Raw genomic sequence first — 19,110 nt, 5'->3', positions numbered from 1 at the left:
AGCTAGGGGGGAAAAAAGCCACTGTTTAAAGCTAGACCGGAAGACACGGAAGTGGAAAGATGGCTGCGTCCCTGCGTCCAGTCTCGCGCTCTCGCTTGCCTCACTGCGCCACTGAGCACTTTTCATAGAAATGAATGGAGACGCCATCTTGGAAGACAGAAGTAGCTGTCTCTAGTTATATTAACTCTATGGTCCAAACAGAGGCTGTTCGGACCAAAAAAATTGTCAGAGCGGGCTTTATACGAGGATGGACAGATGATCAACAGTAACGTAATCAACCACGTCACCAAAGAGCGCTTGGGTTAAATTCGTTTTCAACAAACGACATACTACGTTGCTCTGATTGGTTGTAGGTATCCAATTGAGCCAAGAAACATTTCAGTTTGAAACACACTCCACGCCCAGAGGAGAGGTTTTTAGACTTGTTCTGACTAGAATTATGAGTATGACAACGTCAGGCTAACATAAAGCACAAAAAACTGTATTTGCACTGAAATTTATACAGAAAAAATTGGCTTGTTACCATGCACTCGCATTGCACACTTCCTGCAATCTTTGAAAAGAAAAGCAGCAATATGAGTAATGGGGGGCATATCGGCATTCTATAACAACAGGACTGGTGATATGCTTATTATTAGTAATAGCTTATAGCGGCTGAATCTGGAATGTCCAGCAGCTACATTGAGTCAGATCGGGAAAATGTTTGCACATTTATGTTTGTATAGTTGTCAATCTCCCTTCTTACGTATGTATTTCTTTCATATTATCTATTAATGGTCACATGACATGAAAACTTCACTTTAGGAGGTTATTTAACATTAATGAGTTCCCCTAGCCTGCCTTTGGTCCCCCAGTGGCTACAATTTTCGATAAGTGTAAACCAAGCCCTGGGTGTTCTTCTCCGCCTTTGAGAAAATGAAGGCTCAATTGCTCTATTTGAAAATCTCCTCCTTGTGACGTCACAAGGAGGACGGTTACCTCCCCTCTCTCTGCTTTGGCGGGCCGCCACAACAAAATCAACATAGGGGAAACACTGCACTTACAAGCAGTATGTCAACACCAGGTCAACATCACCAAGACCATGGAACTGGGTTGCCATAGGGGCTGACTGCTGGATACTCCTCATTCACTATCCACACCATTGTGACTGGAAGGGCAAGTAGTGGAACAGGTTGAAAGTTTCAAGTACCTTGGTACTTTGATTGGCCACCGTCACACCTTCACCCTGCATGTTGACACAATTTATAAAAAGGCCCAACAGCGAATGTGTCTCCTCAGAAGGCTTAAAGGATTTGAAGTGAGACAGGTCATTCTATCCAGAGTATACCAGTCACTGATAGTCTGCTTTCAACATCACATCTTGGTACAGCTTCCTACCAAACATATGCAAGGGAAAGCTGGCAAGGATAGCCAGGCAAGCCGTTAAGATCATAGGCATTCCACAAAAACAGCCATCTGATCTTTACATACAAGCAGTGAAAATAAAATCCAACTTCCTCATCCAGGATGCCTCCCACCCCCTCCACCAAAGCATTGAGCTATTACCTTCAGGAAGAAGGTTCAAAGTGCCTCTGGCTAAAAAGTCATTACATAAAAAATCCTTAATTCCCAATGCAATACATATACAAAGCTCATGCTACTGACACATCACATACACTCTGCCTTCAATCAAAATAATATTTTCTAACATGGCAACATATTAGACAATAAAGCTTTTTGTATCTTGAATCTTTATGGAACATGCCCCCTTTCACTTCAAAGTGCATTCAAACACTGTGTGTGCCGATTCCCGATCGTAATTCACTTCACTACATTGGCGAAAGGAGGCCAGAAGTCGAAGGATTTTACATTATGGACGACGAGAGATTCATCATAGAAGTTGAGCAGCACTACTTGTATGACCCAACAAATCCATTAAAGCCCACAAAAAAATATATCTCCAGAACTCGCCAATACAGCTACCTCGAGGCTTCTCTTCTGAGACTGGAGGGACTGCCTTTGAACTGAACACAAGTGCACTTGCTTATGTTTTATTCTAAATAGACAATTTTTAACTATCCAATTCACAAGCAGACAAGCTAGCATCAGGGCAGATTTAGGCTAGTGAATGAATGAAGGGGCATCGACAGGGAGCTAGCTACTGTACCCTACTAGGGCTAACTATATTAGTAAGCGGGCAAAGGAATAATTAAACTACAAGGAATACTACTTTGGCGTACAATAGTGTCATTAAGGTGTGATAAGCGCTATGCAAACAAATCGGAGACTGCGAAAAATAAACAAATAGATGTGCGTACTTCCAATGTCACCAACCAGGTCCGTCGAAGTCCTGGGGTTGAGTGCCACAAAGTTATACGCCATGCCAACAAACAGAAACAATCACATCCCGGAACCAAAATGACTACATTTTGTATTTTTCACAAAGCTAGTGTTTGGAAGTATGAGGTGGATATGAACTATGTTAACTATTTAATGCGAGAAAATCAACCCCACGACATTAGGCAAATTATCGTCCTTGTTTATTCTAATTGAAAATGGTTGCTATGACTTTCTGAATTAAATAGGCTACATTGTGTCACATTGACCTTATTTGATCTTCATTATGACTTTTGATTAAGACAGATTTTCAAACCCGTGCTTACGAAGCGTTATCGACCTTTCAAAACCATTTGTACCAAACGTGTCGAGCGTGGCTTCAAATGGGCAAAAAACACGTGATTAGGGTTAAAGGGGCAATTGACTGTTTTTTTTGGGTATTTAACACTGTTCCTTAAGGTCTCCGAATAGGGTATGTAACATTGGTTGGGTTGAAAATGGCCCGGGTGCTGTTCTATGCCCCCCTACGGTGGCCGAGAGGTGCAAACCAACATTACAAAATCTGAAACACTTTTACAAAGCTTGAGACAAATTTACATTTTGGAAATACTTTTACATATCATAAAACACAATTACATTACCAAAACACATTAACAAGTGCCAAAACAAATTTACATTTCAGAAAACAATTTAACTAGACGCGAAACACTTTTACAAGTCCCGAAACAAATTTCCAAGTGGCAAAACAAATTTACAAACGACATTAGCCGGAAAGGGAATGTACCAATTCCAAAGTTGACGCGGAAGTGATAACGGAAGCGCTCAATTTGAGTTGATGGCGGTTGATGGAGTTCATGGTGACCCAAAATGGGCCAATAGGGTCCAAATGCAGTGCTCCCTCCTCAGGCCCCTCTAAACTGGAACTCTCTCCTCAGGCCCCTAGAGCCGGAACTCTCTCCTCAGGCCCCTTTTTTCATGTGTATCCGAGGTATTAGCGCCACCGCTGGTCGGAGGATACTGTAGGCTATTTATATTAATACGCTACCTTACATTGAACTTCGGTTTTAGCATAAGTCAATAATGTTTAACAAAGCGGAAATTAGCATTGCGGCTAGCGTTACGTATTGCTAACATTACAAACATGATCACTGTTCTAACCCTGGCAAGCATAGAAAATAGGTTTGGCAGTTTAGCGTCATCTAGTGGTCATTATAGAATATCACATTTTTTCCGTTGGTCATTTGCAGCAGCAACAGCTGGCTCGTGTTATTGTTTATTGTTTCCACGGCAACAAGAGCCGGCTCTGAAATAATTCATTTTTTAACGTTGATAATACAAACAACACTACTCTCTTAATCTGAAATCAATATCCATCCTTGTATTTATGTTAAATGTTGCTTCATCAATTACCACTTCAATCATAAAGATGTGTAATAGCACTAAACATATATTCCATATTCCAATAACGTAGGATTACGGTGTTCATGGGAAACTTAGGCTACTGCAGGGGGATAAATTAACAATAACCATGCCGAGAACATAGCCTTATGTATCGTTGATGAAATGCCTCATTTAGGCTATCACCGGCCAAACTGGCTAGCGAGTTTTTATTATGAAAATGAAATTTAGCCCGCATTTGGAGGGTGTTAATTTAGAACTCTGTACCTAACGCTAGCCGCAATGCTAATTTCCGCTTTGTTAAACACTATTGACTTATGCTAAAACCGAAGTTCAATGTAAGTTAGCCTATTAATATAAATAGCCTACAGCAGGGGTTTTCAAAGTGTAAGACAGTGAGCCTCCCTTGAGAGAACATCAAGTCACCGGGGCCTCCCCCATTTTAACGGGGTCATAGAATGATTTTTTGGGGGGTATTTCACACTGTTCCTTAAGGTCTCCGAATAGGGTATGTAACATTGGTTGGGCTGAAAATGTCCCGGGTGCTGTTCTATGCGCCCTAATGCACCCTGTGAAATAGCTCTGGAATAAAACAAGAGGGTTTCTTCTTTCTATGGTATGCTCATGAATATATAGATGAGCTGCGTGCTGATTGGTTGGTTTACAACCAGTGAAGCTGCAGAGCATAACCCAACATAACTCACTGAAACATCGAAGGTGGCGACTTGAAATAAAAACGTACAAATAAATCTATTGTGTCTGCACAACACAGTTTTCAACAGATTGACTAGACATCATTTGAAATGACAACGTTAGTTGTTTCCACTTCTGTTGTCGAGCAAATGGGATCAACATAGGCAGTGCCGCCGCTCCCGCCACTCGCATTGCGCGTAGGGCACCAAGTGCTGAGGGGGCACCAAAAATAGCCTAATGAAAAATCATCATAGTCATAATAATTATAATGCAGATATTATTTTAGTATAGAAATAGTATGCTCTTTTTAGGCATGCATATCACAAAACAGCCAGAACAAGAGATATATTTAATTGCTCAAGAAAGTAACGATGGTGCCCCCCCCCCCAAAAAAAAAAAAAACACTCGACATTATCATGTACCAAAAATACATGGCACTCCTTTCCCTGCAGAGAAGTGTTGAGCACATTTATCTTTTCAAAGATATCAGACAAATAGGCTAACCTTGTCACCCAGTTCATGTCCTCCATGTGTTTCACCAACGGAGAGTTGTTTTAGGCGAGAAATAGGAGGACTTCCTCACGCAAGTCACACAGGCGGGTGAGGACCTTGCCCCGGGACAAGAGGCGATGAGAAATGCGCACCCGAACCTAAGACCTAGTCAAGGTTTTGATGTGAGGTGAAATCGTAACTTCACATTAATGCGAGCGTGCATGGTGCGCGAGCAACATTTTTTGCATTAATTTCAGTGCAAATGTTTTTTTTGCTTTATGTAGCCTAGCTTAATATGAACATTAAGTTGGACTCATATTCTTATATTTTCCAGAAATTACAACCCAAATGTTTACCTGAAAGATTCAGGGCTTTTGAGAAAACATATTTTTCCCACCCTTGCAGGAACCTAGATTTATGAAGTGACAGATCTTTCTTTTTTTACCTGGCTTTTTCAGTTCCTCCTGGCATCTTTTTCCCTTCTATTTTATTCTTCTCTTATCAGCTTAATCTAGCTAACTCCCTCCACAACAATAAATGATGGTTTATTTATGGAGTTAGATTAGTTTCAGCTTGTCCCTGATTAACAAGCAATATTTCACCTACATGCTACCAGACGACATTGCTCGTGATCTGAAGGAGACGATGTGCGTTATTATGGCAGGTTGTTGAAGTCCACAGACACGTTAATGTGATTGGCTAAAATTGAAAGAGAGGATCTGATAGACTGCAGAGAATATACTTTAGAAAAAATGCATTTGTGAATCTAAGCGCGTCAGGAAAGTTCCAAAAATCCACACCAAGGAATGCAGGGATTTGTAACTCGTGTTTTCCAATTTGTAACTCGTGTTCTCCGATTTGTAACTTGTGTTTGTCAGGTTGCAAACAAATGTAATGGGGGTCATTTATTTGTGAATCGTGTTACATTTGTGAATCACGAAATACATTTGTGAATCGTGTTACGTTTGTTTGAATCGTGTTAGGTTTGTTTGAATCGTGTTACGTTTGTTTGAATCGTGTTACATTTGTTTGTTTGAATTATGAAACTAATCTAACTCCATATTTATTGTCTCCATGGCAAACACTTGGTACAGGCACTTGTGTTTGAGAAAGAGAGCATGCGCGACAACTTAAAACTGCGCTTTTTTAATGCACGGTGTGATAATGTGCTTATTTAGATTAAAACCTAGTCACTAGGTTTAAGCTAATGGGCTACACTAGGTCCTAGTGTAGCCCATTAGCTTACTTATCAGTCACACAGTAACTTAACAAATTTAACACATATCCTTTCATTCGGTGTGTGAAAAAAACAAAGAGAAAGCAGCCGATTTTATAAGCGGGCAGAGCGGCCCACTGTGAATTCTCCCGATGGCCTGAAAACTATTAATAAACAAGCAATATTTTGGGGGGTGCTATCGGGGTGCTTTGGTCTTTCTTGGGGGTGCTGAAGCACCTGCTAGCCCCTCCCTAGCGCTGCCCGTTTCGCCGATGCTGTGGGGCTTACCCGCCTTTGCAATAGGCCTACGTAATGCAACGAGATATGATGCCTCAGTTAGGGTTAGCCTCTTTGCAGACCACACATTGTGGCTTTTGAACATCGTATGGCCCTATCCAAGAAAATCCCAACTTTATATATACCTAGTCATATTTTCTGCGCTTTCTGCTGGGTTCAGACATTTTCTATCGGCAAAGTTGCTGTCACCGCTAGCTAAAGATGTTTTGTGTCAAGTATACTTCACATGCTGTCCAGACTGAGAGAATGATTAAATGACATTAAAATATGTATATTCCATATATCTACCAAATTATAATTTTCCAGAAAGCATATTTTTTTCAATAATAAAAAATATATATACTTGCCGCCTCCCCTGAAACTCTTTGGCGCGCCTCCCCTAAAACTATTTGGCGCCCCCCAGGGGAGGCGCACCCCACACTTTGAAAACCCCTGGCCTACAGTATCCTCCGACCAGCGGTGGCACTAATACCTCGGATACACATGAAAAAAGGGGCCTGAGGAGAGAGTTCCGGCTACAGGGGCCTGAGGAGAGAGTTCCGGTTTGGAGGGGCCTGAGGAGGGAGCACTGCATTTGGACCCTTCTCAAATGGACAGCGATAGAGTGGTGTTTTGCCCGTTTTGTGGCATACGTATGAGCCAATTAACAAGACTTTGTTTTTCGTGTGGTCGGTCTTTGGAGTTGTTAAATCGTGCAGACCAGAGTGAAGGACCAGATGTGTTGCAGCAGTGCATACCATATTTTAATAAGGGACACTTGTACGCTGTAATCGTGGACATGATGTCATGTTTACACGGTGTGCACATCAGCTTGAGGTCTCTGAAAAGCAAACTGAATGATGCTGGGTTATATCGCAGAAAGGATTTCTCCTCTACAAACGTCATAATTAGGGCAATACGACTGGAACTTCGTGGACCTGGACAGCTGTTTGGCTACCGCATGATGTGGCAGGTGCTCAAACAAAAGTACAATCTGCGAGTGAAGAGGGATCATGTAATGAATTTGCTCCGGGAGCTCAATCCTCGAGGGTGCGAGAGGAGAGCACGCAGAAGGTTTATAAGGACAACCTACCACTCCATGGGACCAAACTATATTTGGCACGCTGATGGTTATGATAAACTCAAGCCATTCGGTTTGGCTCTTTCAGGGTGTATCGATGGATTTTCGTGTAAGGTACTGTGGCTTGTATGTGGATCAACAAATAATGATCCAACTGTGATCGCTCACTATTTCCTGTCATGTATGCGAAACCTCGTTGTCATCCCCATGAGACTGAGGACTGATTGCGGCACGGAAAACGGTGCAGTGCACCCTACGCCACCACCACAATGACTACTACTCTGGAGCGTCCAGCCACATGTATGGCTCATCCACAAGCAACCAGAGGATTGAGTCATGGTGGTCCATATTCAGAAAGGGAAGGTAAGTGGCCTTCATAAAGTCATTTAATTATGTGTAACCTTCATTCATTCAAACGTATATGCTTAAAACTATAACTTTATTATTTATCGATTTCTATAGGGCTCAGTTCTGGATGGAGCTATTTGCAGACCTTAGAGATGCCGGATACTTCAACGGGAGTCACGAACATCAGTGTCTACTGAGATATTGCTTTGGTGATGTTCTTCAGAAGGACTTGGATGAGTGTGTGAGACTGTGGAACAGTCACAGGATTCGCCCCTCAAGAACAGCATCATGTCCAGGAGGATTGCCCAATGAGCTCTACTACTTACCACACAGGTAATACTAAGGTACAGGTAATAATTTGCTTTCATCTTAAATTTAAATACTTTTAATTATATATTCTGTTTAACATAGGTTTGGCTCCAGAGACTGTGGATTTCAAATTGTGCAGGCAGAACTGGATGCCTTTCCTGAGGCTCACCTGACAAGAGCTCCATGTGGGGACCCAAACATTCAGGAGTACTTGGACTTAGCCATGGAGCACAATCATTTACAGAAGCCAGAGTACTGGCAGTCTTCAACTGAACTGTATCTGAGATTAAAAGAAATTGCTATGAATTGATTGATTGGGAGATTTATTGTAATGGTGGTGGAACATGTACACAAAGTGTCTTAATGTGTCACCCACAACTTCAATATTTCAAAGTGGGAATAAAAATAATGGGTCATGGATTACAATCTAAAATAATTGTAAAAATGCTAACTGACAATGCTCACATACCCTTACATTATAAAAGCCTCCTTAACAAATGCAACTATAACCTAACAGCAACAAAGAAACAAAATTTTTAGAGTCAGAGCTCTAGGGGTTATCCAGCCATATGGCTTATAGACAGCCAAATCCTGGACTATTTTGAATTCCAAAGTCCATTTGTGATTTAAACACACTATATGTGTCCAGGAGTGGTAATTTCAACAAGTTTGAACATGTATTTGCCATTGGGAATGGGGAGTCATCCAGGAACTCTATTTGTGGCAATGGTTGCAAGCCAGATGGGGGAAGTGATGTCAGCCCAGTTGCAAACATCAAAACGTCCTCCACAGACACAGCAGCCGCGCCTTCTGCAAATAAATAAATGTTCAGATATACCATGTTAATGTGGTTTTCCAATTAGTAAAAAAAAAAACTACAAACCTTCACAGTCAAGGAGATAGTCTGCCCAGTAGGCCACGGTTTGACTTTCTTTTAGTCTCCTATTACTCCCTGAAGGGCTGAGGTCAGGTTTGAAGAGTTTTTCAAGGTCAAAGCCAGTGAGTCGCTTTTCAAAGTGGCACAGGACAGGGGTGAGCAAAGTAGGGTGTTGCTGTAGTGTAGTCAGAACTTGAAGGGCTGAAAGACCATCTTTGAATCTACAAAGTGAACACAAACACTGTTTCACTGCTGTGTAGTGAAAACTGCATTTAAATTATCTAAAGAAAACTTTTAGAGGTTCTCTTCAGACAATTACTATCCATCTAAAAAAAAAACATTTGGGGAAAATGGTTGTGTGATAACATTCTTTTGATTTGCACATGGAAAGGTGTTACAAACTGCAACAACAAAAAAATCACACGGAAGAATGACACAGAGGGCAGGTTGGCAGGGAATGGAGAGACATACATCACATAGTGTATTACAAGTGTATTACGACTGACAGCCTAAGGCAAAACATTTGTCACAGTGGCTAACTATAACAGATACACATGCCATGACGCAGTTGAAACAACATTTTTATACTTACACATAAAAGAAGAAAATCACCATCATAATTCAAAATATTATCTTACCTGTCAATTACAGATGAGTTGCGGTCAATAATATACCACTGGAGGTAGTCTGCCACAATTTCTTTCTTTTCTTCCACAGCAGGCACATGTCTCAGACAGCCTGCTGTCTGTAACATTGTGCTGTGTCTCATGATACATTCTTGCAGAGCATCCAATGAAGCAGCATTCTCAATCTTAAAGACAAAGAGGCATTAACACCCCAGTAAATAACTATGTACTATCCATTTTTATTCTGTGACATACATAGCATACAGTAACCCTACCCTATCAAAAACTAATACATTCTGCAAATTCTGTGTATGCGATATAGGAAGTAAACATTGTCTTAAAACAGTGCAGGAACTATGTCAAACTCTGTCCTACCACATTGTAGATTTATGCTGTTCTCACCTCTCGCAAAGCTTTCCCTATTTCTTCATCAGTTATTAAATTAATTGTTGGTTTGAATGAAGGCTGGCCGGCAAGATAATGTACAAGATCTTCTGACAGGAAATGGGGTCCTGGACCTCCATGTACAACTGACACTGAGATCATCTTTCCTGCCATGAAGTATTCATCCTCCCTAACAGCTATGAATGAATTCATATTGCAAAATGAAAACATACAATACATTATATACTTTAAGATATTGAGGAAAAAAGCATATGCTGTGTAATCTATTTGTTTAATGATCATTAACTAACCATTAGTATAGCACACTTCTAACCCTATGCATACCATTTGCATTGTAGACCAAGAACCGATGTCCTTCTGGTCCATAAAAAATGGGCCCGTCTTTCAGGTGTTTCATTAGCAGAGATAAAAATTCTCGTCTTGGACCACCAGTGTCAATTCCCTCCTCAAAAATACCAGCATCATCAGTAAATCTGACCAGCATGTCACAGGTTTCAGAATATGTTGTACGCTTGAAACCTCTGACGGCTCCATCCCAAACATTACCCCTTGAGATGTTGAACCTGCTGACTCTTTTGTGATCAATAGGAAGCGACAGGTTTGCTACAATGTCAGGTAGTGTAATGTCCATCTCCTCTCTGTAATGACAAAAAGTGATTTCATTAATGGATATCCCAGACGGTGCACACTTTTACAACAGTTATTCAAATACCGGAATGCCACACTCAAAAGCTAATTTTACACTGCCGTGTGTTGGAAATTCTCCACATTGACTGCAACCAGCTCCTCCTCCTCTTCCTCAACACCTGGTGCATATAGGTCCGTGTATTTACTGTTGGGAAATTACAATTTCCATGTTTAAAACATCTTACAAACACTTTTCCTTCCTTTCTTCCCCATGAATTAAATTGAAAGTATGTGAGTCACTATCCTTTTTTAATTAATTTTTTACCTGTAGCAAGTCTTGTCTGGATTTGTTTCAGATGGATCCATATCCTCAGCATCAGATATTACTATCTGAAAAACAAATTAAAATGTCTGAAGCATTACATTACATTTAGCAGACGCTTTTGTCCAAAGTGACGTACAAGGGAGAAACAACAACTCTAAGAAACGTCAGGCTGCCACAGTCTGCCCTATTACCTGTCCAGGCCGAATTGTTGCTGAATGTCCCGGTGCATCTCTAAAATATGATACAAATAATACAATTACTACATTAATTATTACTGTTCTTCAGGCCTACAATAGTCATCTAAGAATGTAAACGAATACAGGCAAGATTCCTATTGTTTTATTACCACTAGAAATGATTAAAAAAAATTACTCTGACAAAGGCTAGATGACAAAATGTACCTACCTTTCATCTTTAGGTTTGAGTTTGGGAGTACTTCAGTTTTGTGGTTCAAAAACCTGAGAGGAAACGCATTAATTTATCAACAATTTGTAATAGCTTCGATAACTGTTCCCTTACCCCATACAGTATATATATATATAAATATATATATATATATATATATATATATAATGGTGAAAGGTTGTCTGTATTGTCATAGATAAATCAATAAATGCATTCATAAATAGATAAGTATTAAAATAAATAATTGATGTACCACTGTGTCAGCTCGATTGAATTCAGCTGAGCTCCTTGATGCAATGACAATTTCAGAATCAGAGTCTGAAGTATTATCCACTGCTGTAAAAACAAACAAACAGATCATGTAGATAATGCAGATGCATCCTTCAGTAGAGTATCTAAAATATGTAAAAATGTTGAATCCTGAGATCCACTAACCTCCTTTAAAATGAGTTTCTAGGCAAATGAAAAATGTGATCCTGGAATATGGCCTTCCTAGTTCCTTTTTATATCCTGCCAATTTGAAAGGCCTTTCTGATCCAGGCACATGGACCAAAAAGGATGTACGGTCCTTCTGGCATGTCCTTGTTAAATGTTTTCATTTTCTGGACAGCTTGTTTCAGTACATCAGGTGCTGCTACCTCTGGGTCTACAAATAACGGGAGTGTTTTTCCTCTTAGAGGTTTTAAATCAGTTCCATTTGGCACCATCAATCCAATGTTTATCTAATAAAATGACAAAGATGTATTAAACATAGGTAAAATAAAAGACTTTACATACATCTGCGTTTCCCATCTATTATGGAGAATGTGGTGTCCCTCCATGGTCTAATCGGTGCCACCACAGATTCATAGTGAGCCAAACATGTCAATAAGCTGCTCTCTCCAATTCGTTACAGTGTTTGCCCAATTGCTTTAGCAAAGCATCTCGCCCTGCACGAGAGCTTCTGTTATTCTGCCTAAATCTACGCAAAGATACCCTCTTCAAATATGTTAGTTTTTCTTTTTAACTTAATTCAATCTGTACAATAAATCTACTATGATACAGATCCATTTAAGAGTCACCTCGAGTCAGACAGTCGAGTTTTAAGCCAACAGTCAGTACAATTTACCTGGACGTGTTTTCGTTCTTTAGTCCGATGTCTTCCTCTCGGCCCGTAGTTAAAAGACTGACGCTCTTTGAACTTTGAACTTCTGTACTCCATGAACTGTTTGTATGATGTGCAAGGTTTTTCTGCTGAAATTAGCAAAGCTCAGTTTCAAAATAGAAAGTTAACGGCCGCTAACCAATTGCACTATTCACTTTCATTCAGGTGGCGAGCGTTATGCTGCACTTACTTTGTTAAGCATTATCCGGCTGTTGAGATGTCCCCTGTGTGTTTGGTCCTTCTGTCTGGTCTGCGCCATTTAAAAACTCCAAAGACCGACCACACGAAAAACAAAATCTTGTTAATTGGCTCATATGTTTGGCACAAAACGGGCAAAACACCACTCTATCGCTGTCCATTTTGGGTCACCATGAACTCCATCAACCGCCATCAACTCAAATTGAGCGCTTCCGTTACCACTTCCGCGTCAACTTTGGAATTGGTACATTCCCTTTCCGGCTAATGTCGTTTGTAAATTTGTTTCGCCACTTGTAAATTTGTTTCGGGACTTGTAAAAGTGTTTCGCGTCTAGTTAAATTGTTTTCTGAAGTGTAAATTTGTTTCGGCACTTGTTAATGTGTTTTGGTAATGTAATTGTGTTTTATGATATGTAAAAGTGTTTTCCAAAATGTAAATTTGTCTCAAGCTTTGTAAAAGTGTTTCAGATTTTGTAATGTTGGTTCACCTCTCGGCCACCGTACCCCCCTGACAGATCCTCTGAAATGTTCCCGGGAAAAAACACTAGCTTTTCTCTTATGGTATGCTCATTAATATTTAGATAAGCTGCGCGCTGATTGGTTGGTTTTCAACGAGTGAAGCTGGGGAGCAAAAACGCAACATGGCCAACAGCAGCACTCACTGAAACTCCGAAGTTGGAGACTTGAAATAAAAACGTGCAAATAAATCTTGTGTCTACACAACACTGTTTTAAACAGATTGACTATATATCATTTGAAATGATAACATTACTTGTTTCCACTTCTGTTGTTGAAGCAAACTGGATTGACTTAGGTGGGTAGAACCTTAGGCTACAGCTTAGCAACCAAACCATAATGTGATTCTACTCGGCTTCAATTAGCTAGCTAGCTCTAGATATCTTGCTGAAAAATAACATGACAAAGATCTGGACAAACATGCATCGTGAATTGAAGATTTACATTACACAGGTTATTTATTTGAATGAAACAGTCAGGAACATGAATCAACGTTAGCCACATTGCCAATAAACTAGGCTAAATTATCACACATTCTACCTATGCTCTTGCGTTAGCAAGCTAAACTAGTTTACATGCATACTACAGGCTAGGTGTTACTAGTAACAGTTACTAGCAATGCTAACGTATCCTGTATCTAGCACCTGCCTTTCTCCAGTTCTTTCAAATAGATTATCTACATCTACACGCTAGGGAGGGGCAGGTGCTTCAGCACCCCCAAGAAAGACCCAAGCACCCCCATAGCACCCCCTAAAATATTGCTCATTTACTAATAGACCCGGTGTGGCCATCGGGAGAATTCCCGGTGGACTGCTCATATGTGTTAGGTTCGTTAAGTTACTGTGTGACCAATAAGTAAGCTATTAGGCTACACTAGGTTTTAAACTAAATAAGCGCATGATCAGACCGTGCATTAAAAAGTGCTGTTTTCAGTTGTCACGCATAATCTCTTTCTCAAACACAAGTACGTGTACCAAGGTTGTTTTCATGGAGACAACCCTAAACCACAATTTATTGTTGTGGAGGGAGAATAAGATGATTCAAAAATAATACAATAAATGGGAAAAACATGCCAGGGGGAACTGAAAAGCCAGGTAAAAAAAGAAAGCTCAGTCACTTCATAAATCTAGGTTCCTGCCAGGTTGGGAAAAATATGTTTTCTCAAAAGCCCTGCAGTGTTTCCCCTATGTTGATTTTGTCGTGGCTAAATTTCTGCCGCCACGATATCAGAAATAGGGCTGTACAAGACAGGCCGTCTATCAGCCGTGATTGTTAGAGTGCATGTCGGAGAATAGGAAGGACACGCGCTTCACAGCGCAGTTGAGATTGCGTGTGTGCGTCTTTGAGAACTGTAAGTCGTATAACTTGTGTTTTCAGTTCATTAAAGCCTGTTATTGTATTAGTCTACAGTTATTGCAAATTTAAGTTAACTGGTGATTTTCATTGTTTGTATTCTTCCCCAGCTAGCATATTTGCATGCCTGTTGATTCGATAGCGATTGCTGCCCTTGCTCACGTTTGTATCTTAAGTGCATTATTATGCTGAACTAGTTTTGATTAATAGTGGGTATATTGTTTTTATTTGCTAAAGAATGCTTAGCCTATCAAGATCAAATGAAGCCAACAGTGTACATGCTTTCGAGTACCTTGATCAATAGGCTAGGGTACTGACCATTTAGGCTACAGACCTGCCCCCACTGCAAAAAAAAATCCCAGGGGAAAAACTGCCCTGAATCTTTAAGGTAAAATTGTGGGTTTTGTTTTGTTTATGTGTTTATATTAGGCTACATACAGCTCAAAAAACAAGTTCACACTGAAATTAATGCAAAGAATCTCGCTTGCGGGCTATGCGTACTCGCATTACCTACTATGAAGTTCCGATTTCAGCTCACATCAAAACCTTGACTAGGTCCTAGGTTCGGGTTAAGCCCCGAATGTTCAATGTATGGCTCGGCCCCTGGTGGGGATGGGCTGGTTTTGGCCATTACACTCCCAGGCTGAAAGTGGGTCCCACTCCTGACCTGATAATATTTATTTAATATAAAAATATATAACTGCGCAGCTCCCCCTGTCAATGATCTAGCACCCCCTCAGCACCTGCATAAAAAATTCTCTGTCGCCCCGCCGCTGATTAACTAGACAGGCGTTAGCAATAAGCCAGACTGCTGTTTGTTTTCTGGCTATTTTTCGGAAGCTTCCCTTCTAATGCCGACTACAGCTAGTCTAGCTAGAGTCATTTGATGTGTGTAGAAACGTATTTAGCATTCTACCTGGTATGCTATTGTAGCCGGTGTGAACTGGTGAAACTCATTCCTCAGGTATGTAATGGGCCACCCGCGTCAACAAATAGCTAGCCAGATATCTCTGACTGAGTTTGCTAGCAAGACCACGTCCGTTGCATATCCGTTACATTGGTGCCGTGACCCGGATCGCTAGGTTAGCATCAGCTAACCGGCCGGAGTGAGTTTGAGGGGTGAATGTAGCCGGTGTGAACTGGTGAAACTCACTCCTCAGCAGTGTTGGGAATAACGCCGTTCAAAATAACGGCGTTAGGTAACGCCGTTATTTTTTCAGTAACGGGGTAATCTAACTAATTACTTTTTCCGTCGTTACAACGCCGTTATCGTTACTGAACGTTAAATGCGGTGCGTTACTGTGAATTGATTGAATAAACTGTGTAATCTGAACGCACTCCTCCTAGCTCTACACAAACTGCTAGTGAGGAGACTGCATGGTTTTTAGCGATTATGATTGGCTACAAGCAGAGTCACGTCATCATGGTAGCCAATCGGAGCCAGTGTTTTCACACACAAGCCAGGCCACGCGACGCGCTGCTTGCACCACACACACCAAACAGCAGCCGAGATGGCGAGTTCGGAGCAATCCGATGACAAATTGACATTTACAAGGTGGAAATATAGGCACTATTTCCAATTAATCGAGGAAAAAGGCAAGAACGTGCATGTAAAGTGTACACTATGTCCGGGAGGGAAGATTTTGTCGACATCCGTTGTTAGCAACTCAAATTTAACGAAGCATCTTGCAACGAAACACGCATCGACAAAGCTAGTGGCCAAAAACACAGATAACTCCACAGATAGCTCGCCATCCACAAGCCAGGAAGGACACGGAGCAAAGTCAAAGCAGCCAAAGCTAGATTTTTCTGCCCCACAGCAAAAAGCTATAACACAGGCTGAAGTCAACCGTATGATAGGCAGGTACGTGGTCAAAAATATGTTGCCGTTATCGACGGTAGAGGATGATTCATTCCGAGCCATTATTGCTAAAATACCGAAGAAAGGAGGTGCCTGTACGCCATGCAGAAAGACGTTTGCTAAATACCTAGATGCTGATTACGTCAAAATGAACACAGAGCTTAAAAAGAGTTTTGAAGAGTTGGACTTTTTGTCTACAACTGCAGATATTTGGACTGCGCACAACCGCAGTTACCTCGGCGTGACCGCGCACTGGATAGATCCATGCAGCCTAGAGCGAAATAAAGCAGCCTTGGCCTGCAGACGGTTCAAGGGCCGTCATACATATGACCGCATTGCTACTGAACTGGACAACATTCACTCATCCTTTGGTATTTCTAACAAAATCACAGCTACTGTCACAGACAATGGTTCGAATTTTGTGAAGGCCTTTAAAGTTTACCAGCCCGTTCAGGGTGATGACTCTGGGGAGGATGATGATGATGATGTGACTTTTGTCGACCTTAATGATGCCTTACAAGACAGGAATGTGGATGAGGATGTGGAAGAGGATGTTGTGACTTTGCCACCACACCACAGATGTGCATCACACACAGCAAACCTTATTTCATGCTGTGATGTGGACAAGTGGCTACTCTCAAGGCCAGACATAAAAGCTGTGTACAGAAGTGCTACCTCAAAATGTACAGCTTTGTGGAATAAGGCTAGCCGTTCCACAGTGGCTGCAGAGACCGTGGATGAAGTCCTTGAAAGGAAGCTCCTTGTCCCATGTACGACCAGATGGAACTCCTTTCATGATGCCGTTGCTCGTGTCTGTGAATTCCCACTCACCGAGCTGAACACCATCTCCTACAATTTTGGGTTGAAGGCCATCACAGATCGGGAGTACCAGTTCCTCAGAGAATACTGCACAGTGTTGAAGCCACTAACAGTTGCCCTCGACATTCTTCAGGGTGAAGACAACTGTTTCTATGGCACACTCCTTCCCACACTGGAGACATTGATCTCCAAGACCCTGGACTTGAAGAGTGGCCTGCAAATCCTTGGTGACCTTCCAGAGGCTGTTGTCAGGGTAAGAGCTAGTATTTCTTCAAATGCATTAACATACTCCCATACAATTATGAATAATGAAATCAAAGTAAAATTAAATTTATATATCTTATCTCATAATAATGTGTAATCCTGTGTGTGTGTGTGTGTGTGTGTGTGTGTGTGTGTGTGTGTGTGTGTGTGTGTGTGTGTGTGTCATTGCAGGCGATCAAAACCAGATTTGCAGAGGTGCTGGAAAGTGAGACTGCTGTCTTGGCTGCTGTGACACTGCCCAGGTTTAAACTACGTTGGCTGCGAACACAGGAAAGGAAGGACAAAGCCAAGGCAGGTTTGCTGGCAGAGTGCCGGAAAAGTGCCCAAGATGAAGTCCAGCTGACAGGTACCAACGCACCAACACGCAACCTCAGCACCGACTCAGCCATAGAGGATTATTTCTTTTCCTTTGAGGATGAGGAGGACACCTCTGCTTCTGTGGAAAGCCAAGTCGCTGACTATTTAAAATCAGGAGCACAAGGGATGGACATTCTTAACGGATTTCCACTAATAAAGAACATTTCACTGAAATACAATGCAGCCACTCCATCCAGTGCCCCTGTAGAGAGACTATTTAGCCTGGGGAAGCTGGTCTTCACCCCAAAGAGGAACAGGCTGTCAGACAAGAGGTTTGAATTGCTGCTGCTTCTTAGATACAATCAGTGGTTTGAAGGGTAGAATGGTTAGGCTACATGGGTATGAAGAAAATACTTGAAATGTGTCACAGGTTGTGAGAGTTAGATTTATTTAATATGCACAAAGTTAAACACACTTTATATTGTTCAAATGCTTACTTTTGTATTGAAAAAAATACTTAAGTACATGTTGTTTACTTGACCAGTTGTCTCAGGTTGTAAGATTTAGATTTATTTAATATGCACATAGTTAAACACACTTTATATTGTTCAAATGCTTACTCTTGTATTGAAAAAAATACTTAAGTACATGTTGTTTACTTGACCAGTTGTCTCAGGTTGTGAGAGTTTGATTTATTTAATATGCACATAGTTAAACACACTTTATATTGTTTAACTGTTTACTTTTGTATGTGCAATAAATATCGAAGGTTATGTTCAAGTACTTGTCTGTTCTACTCATTTCAGCTGACTTGTGAAAACCGCTCAGAAAATCCAAATTCTTTGACATACAGCAACTTTTTTTTTACACGCAAATAGTTACTTTCCCTGGTAATTAGTTACTTTTATAATAAAGTAATTCAGTTACTAACTCAGTTACTTTTTGGAACAAGTAGTGAGTAACTATAACTAATTACTTTTTTAAAGTAACGTTCCCAACACTGCTCCTCAGGTATGTAATGGGCCACCCGCGTCAACGAATAGCTAGCTTTTCTTTGGCGTAGTTGGTAGTGGTTGTGCTTGGCATGTCAGAGGTGGTGAGTTCGACTCCTGGTCAGTGCGGCCAGATACCTCTGACGGAGTTTGCTAGCAAGACCACGTCCGTTGCATACCCGTTACACTATATACAGGAAACGTTAGCATTGCTAATAACTGTTAGCACAACATCATACTGTCCTTATAGCTTGCAGTTGCAATGAGCATACG

The 19,110-nt window shown here is 41.1% G+C and overlaps 3 protein-coding genes and 1 long non-coding RNA gene across 4 annotated transcripts in view; 2 read left to right on the top strand and 2 right to left on the bottom strand.

Annotated features, from left to right (window-relative positions):
* mettl22 (methyltransferase 22, Kin17 lysine) overlaps positions 1–2,384 on the bottom strand; it is a 50,006-nt gene extending 47,622 nt beyond the window's left edge. Inside the window, exon 1 of the mRNA XM_084677177.1 lies at positions 2,298–2,384. The gene's annotated coding sequence lies outside the window, so the exon portion shown is untranslated. The remainder of the gene's footprint in view (positions 1–2,297) is intronic.
* Positions 2,385–7,739: 5,355 nt separating this feature from the next.
* On the top strand, positions 7,740–8,335 carry LOC146253606 (uncharacterized). The gene is made up of 3 exons (XR_014731690.1): positions 7,740–7,835; positions 7,935–8,153; positions 8,232–8,335. It is a non-coding gene; the product is annotated as an uncharacterized LOC146253606 (long non-coding RNA).
* Positions 8,336–8,471: 136 nt separating this feature from the next.
* Positions 8,472–11,663, bottom strand: LOC146253605 (G2/M phase-specific E3 ubiquitin-protein ligase-like). Its single transcript, XM_084678413.1, has 10 exons — positions 11,648–11,663; positions 11,395–11,447; positions 11,181–11,220; positions 10,990–11,054; positions 10,780–10,869; positions 10,362–10,675; positions 10,035–10,213; positions 9,645–9,817; positions 9,013–9,227; positions 8,472–8,939 (listed from the first exon to the last, which is right to left on the bottom strand). Exons 4-10 carry the CDS (start codon positions 11,028–11,030, stop codon positions 8,704–8,706), a joined length of 1,248 nt encoding a protein of 415 aa, XP_084534539.1. The 5' UTR covers positions 11,031–11,054; positions 11,181–11,220; positions 11,395–11,447; positions 11,648–11,663; the 3' UTR covers positions 8,472–8,703.
* A 3,972-nt stretch (positions 11,664–15,635) lies between these two features.
* On the top strand, positions 15,636–18,625 carry LOC146253604 (uncharacterized). The gene is made up of 2 exons (XM_084678034.1): positions 15,636–17,537; positions 17,720–18,625. The coding sequence occupies exons 1-2, from the start codon at positions 16,116–16,118 to the stop codon at positions 18,224–18,226; spliced, it is 1,929 nt and encodes a 642-aa protein (XP_084534160.1). The 5' UTR covers positions 15,636–16,115; the 3' UTR covers positions 18,227–18,625.
* The last annotated feature ends 485 nt before the right edge of the window (positions 18,626–19,110 follow it).

Source organism: Hypomesus nipponensis, chromosome 17 (genome assembly GCF_054491055.1).
Source record: "Hypomesus nipponensis isolate SF chromosome 17, ASM5449105v1, whole genome shotgun sequence".
Classification (NCBI taxonomy): Eukaryota; Metazoa; Chordata; class Actinopteri; order Osmeriformes; family Osmeridae; genus Hypomesus; species Hypomesus nipponensis.
Note: the sequence above shows the minus strand (reverse complement) of the source record. Positions and strands in the feature narration are given on the sequence as shown.

Bases quoted from the DNA above. Each gene is read 5' to 3' on its own strand.
- LOC146253604 (XM_084678034.1), top strand. From the start codon at position 16,116: ATGGCGAGTTCGGAGCAATCCGATGACAAATTGACATTTACAAGGTGG. The intron at 17,538-17,719 runs GTAAGAGCTAGT...GTGTCATTGCAG, and splicing joins TTCCAGAGGCTGTTGTCAGG to GCGATCAAAACCAGATTTGC.
- LOC146253605 (XM_084678413.1), bottom strand. From the start codon at position 11,030: ATGGATCCATCTGAAACAAATCCAGACAAGACTTGCTACAG. The intron at 10,870-10,989 runs GTAAAAAATTAA...ATTTCCCAACAG, and splicing joins CCAGACAAGACTTGCTACAG to TAAATACACGGACCTATATG. The intron at 9,818-10,034 runs GTGAGAACAGCA...TTTGTCTTTAAG, and splicing joins TAGGGAAAGCTTTGCGAGAG to ATTGAGAATGCTGCTTCATT.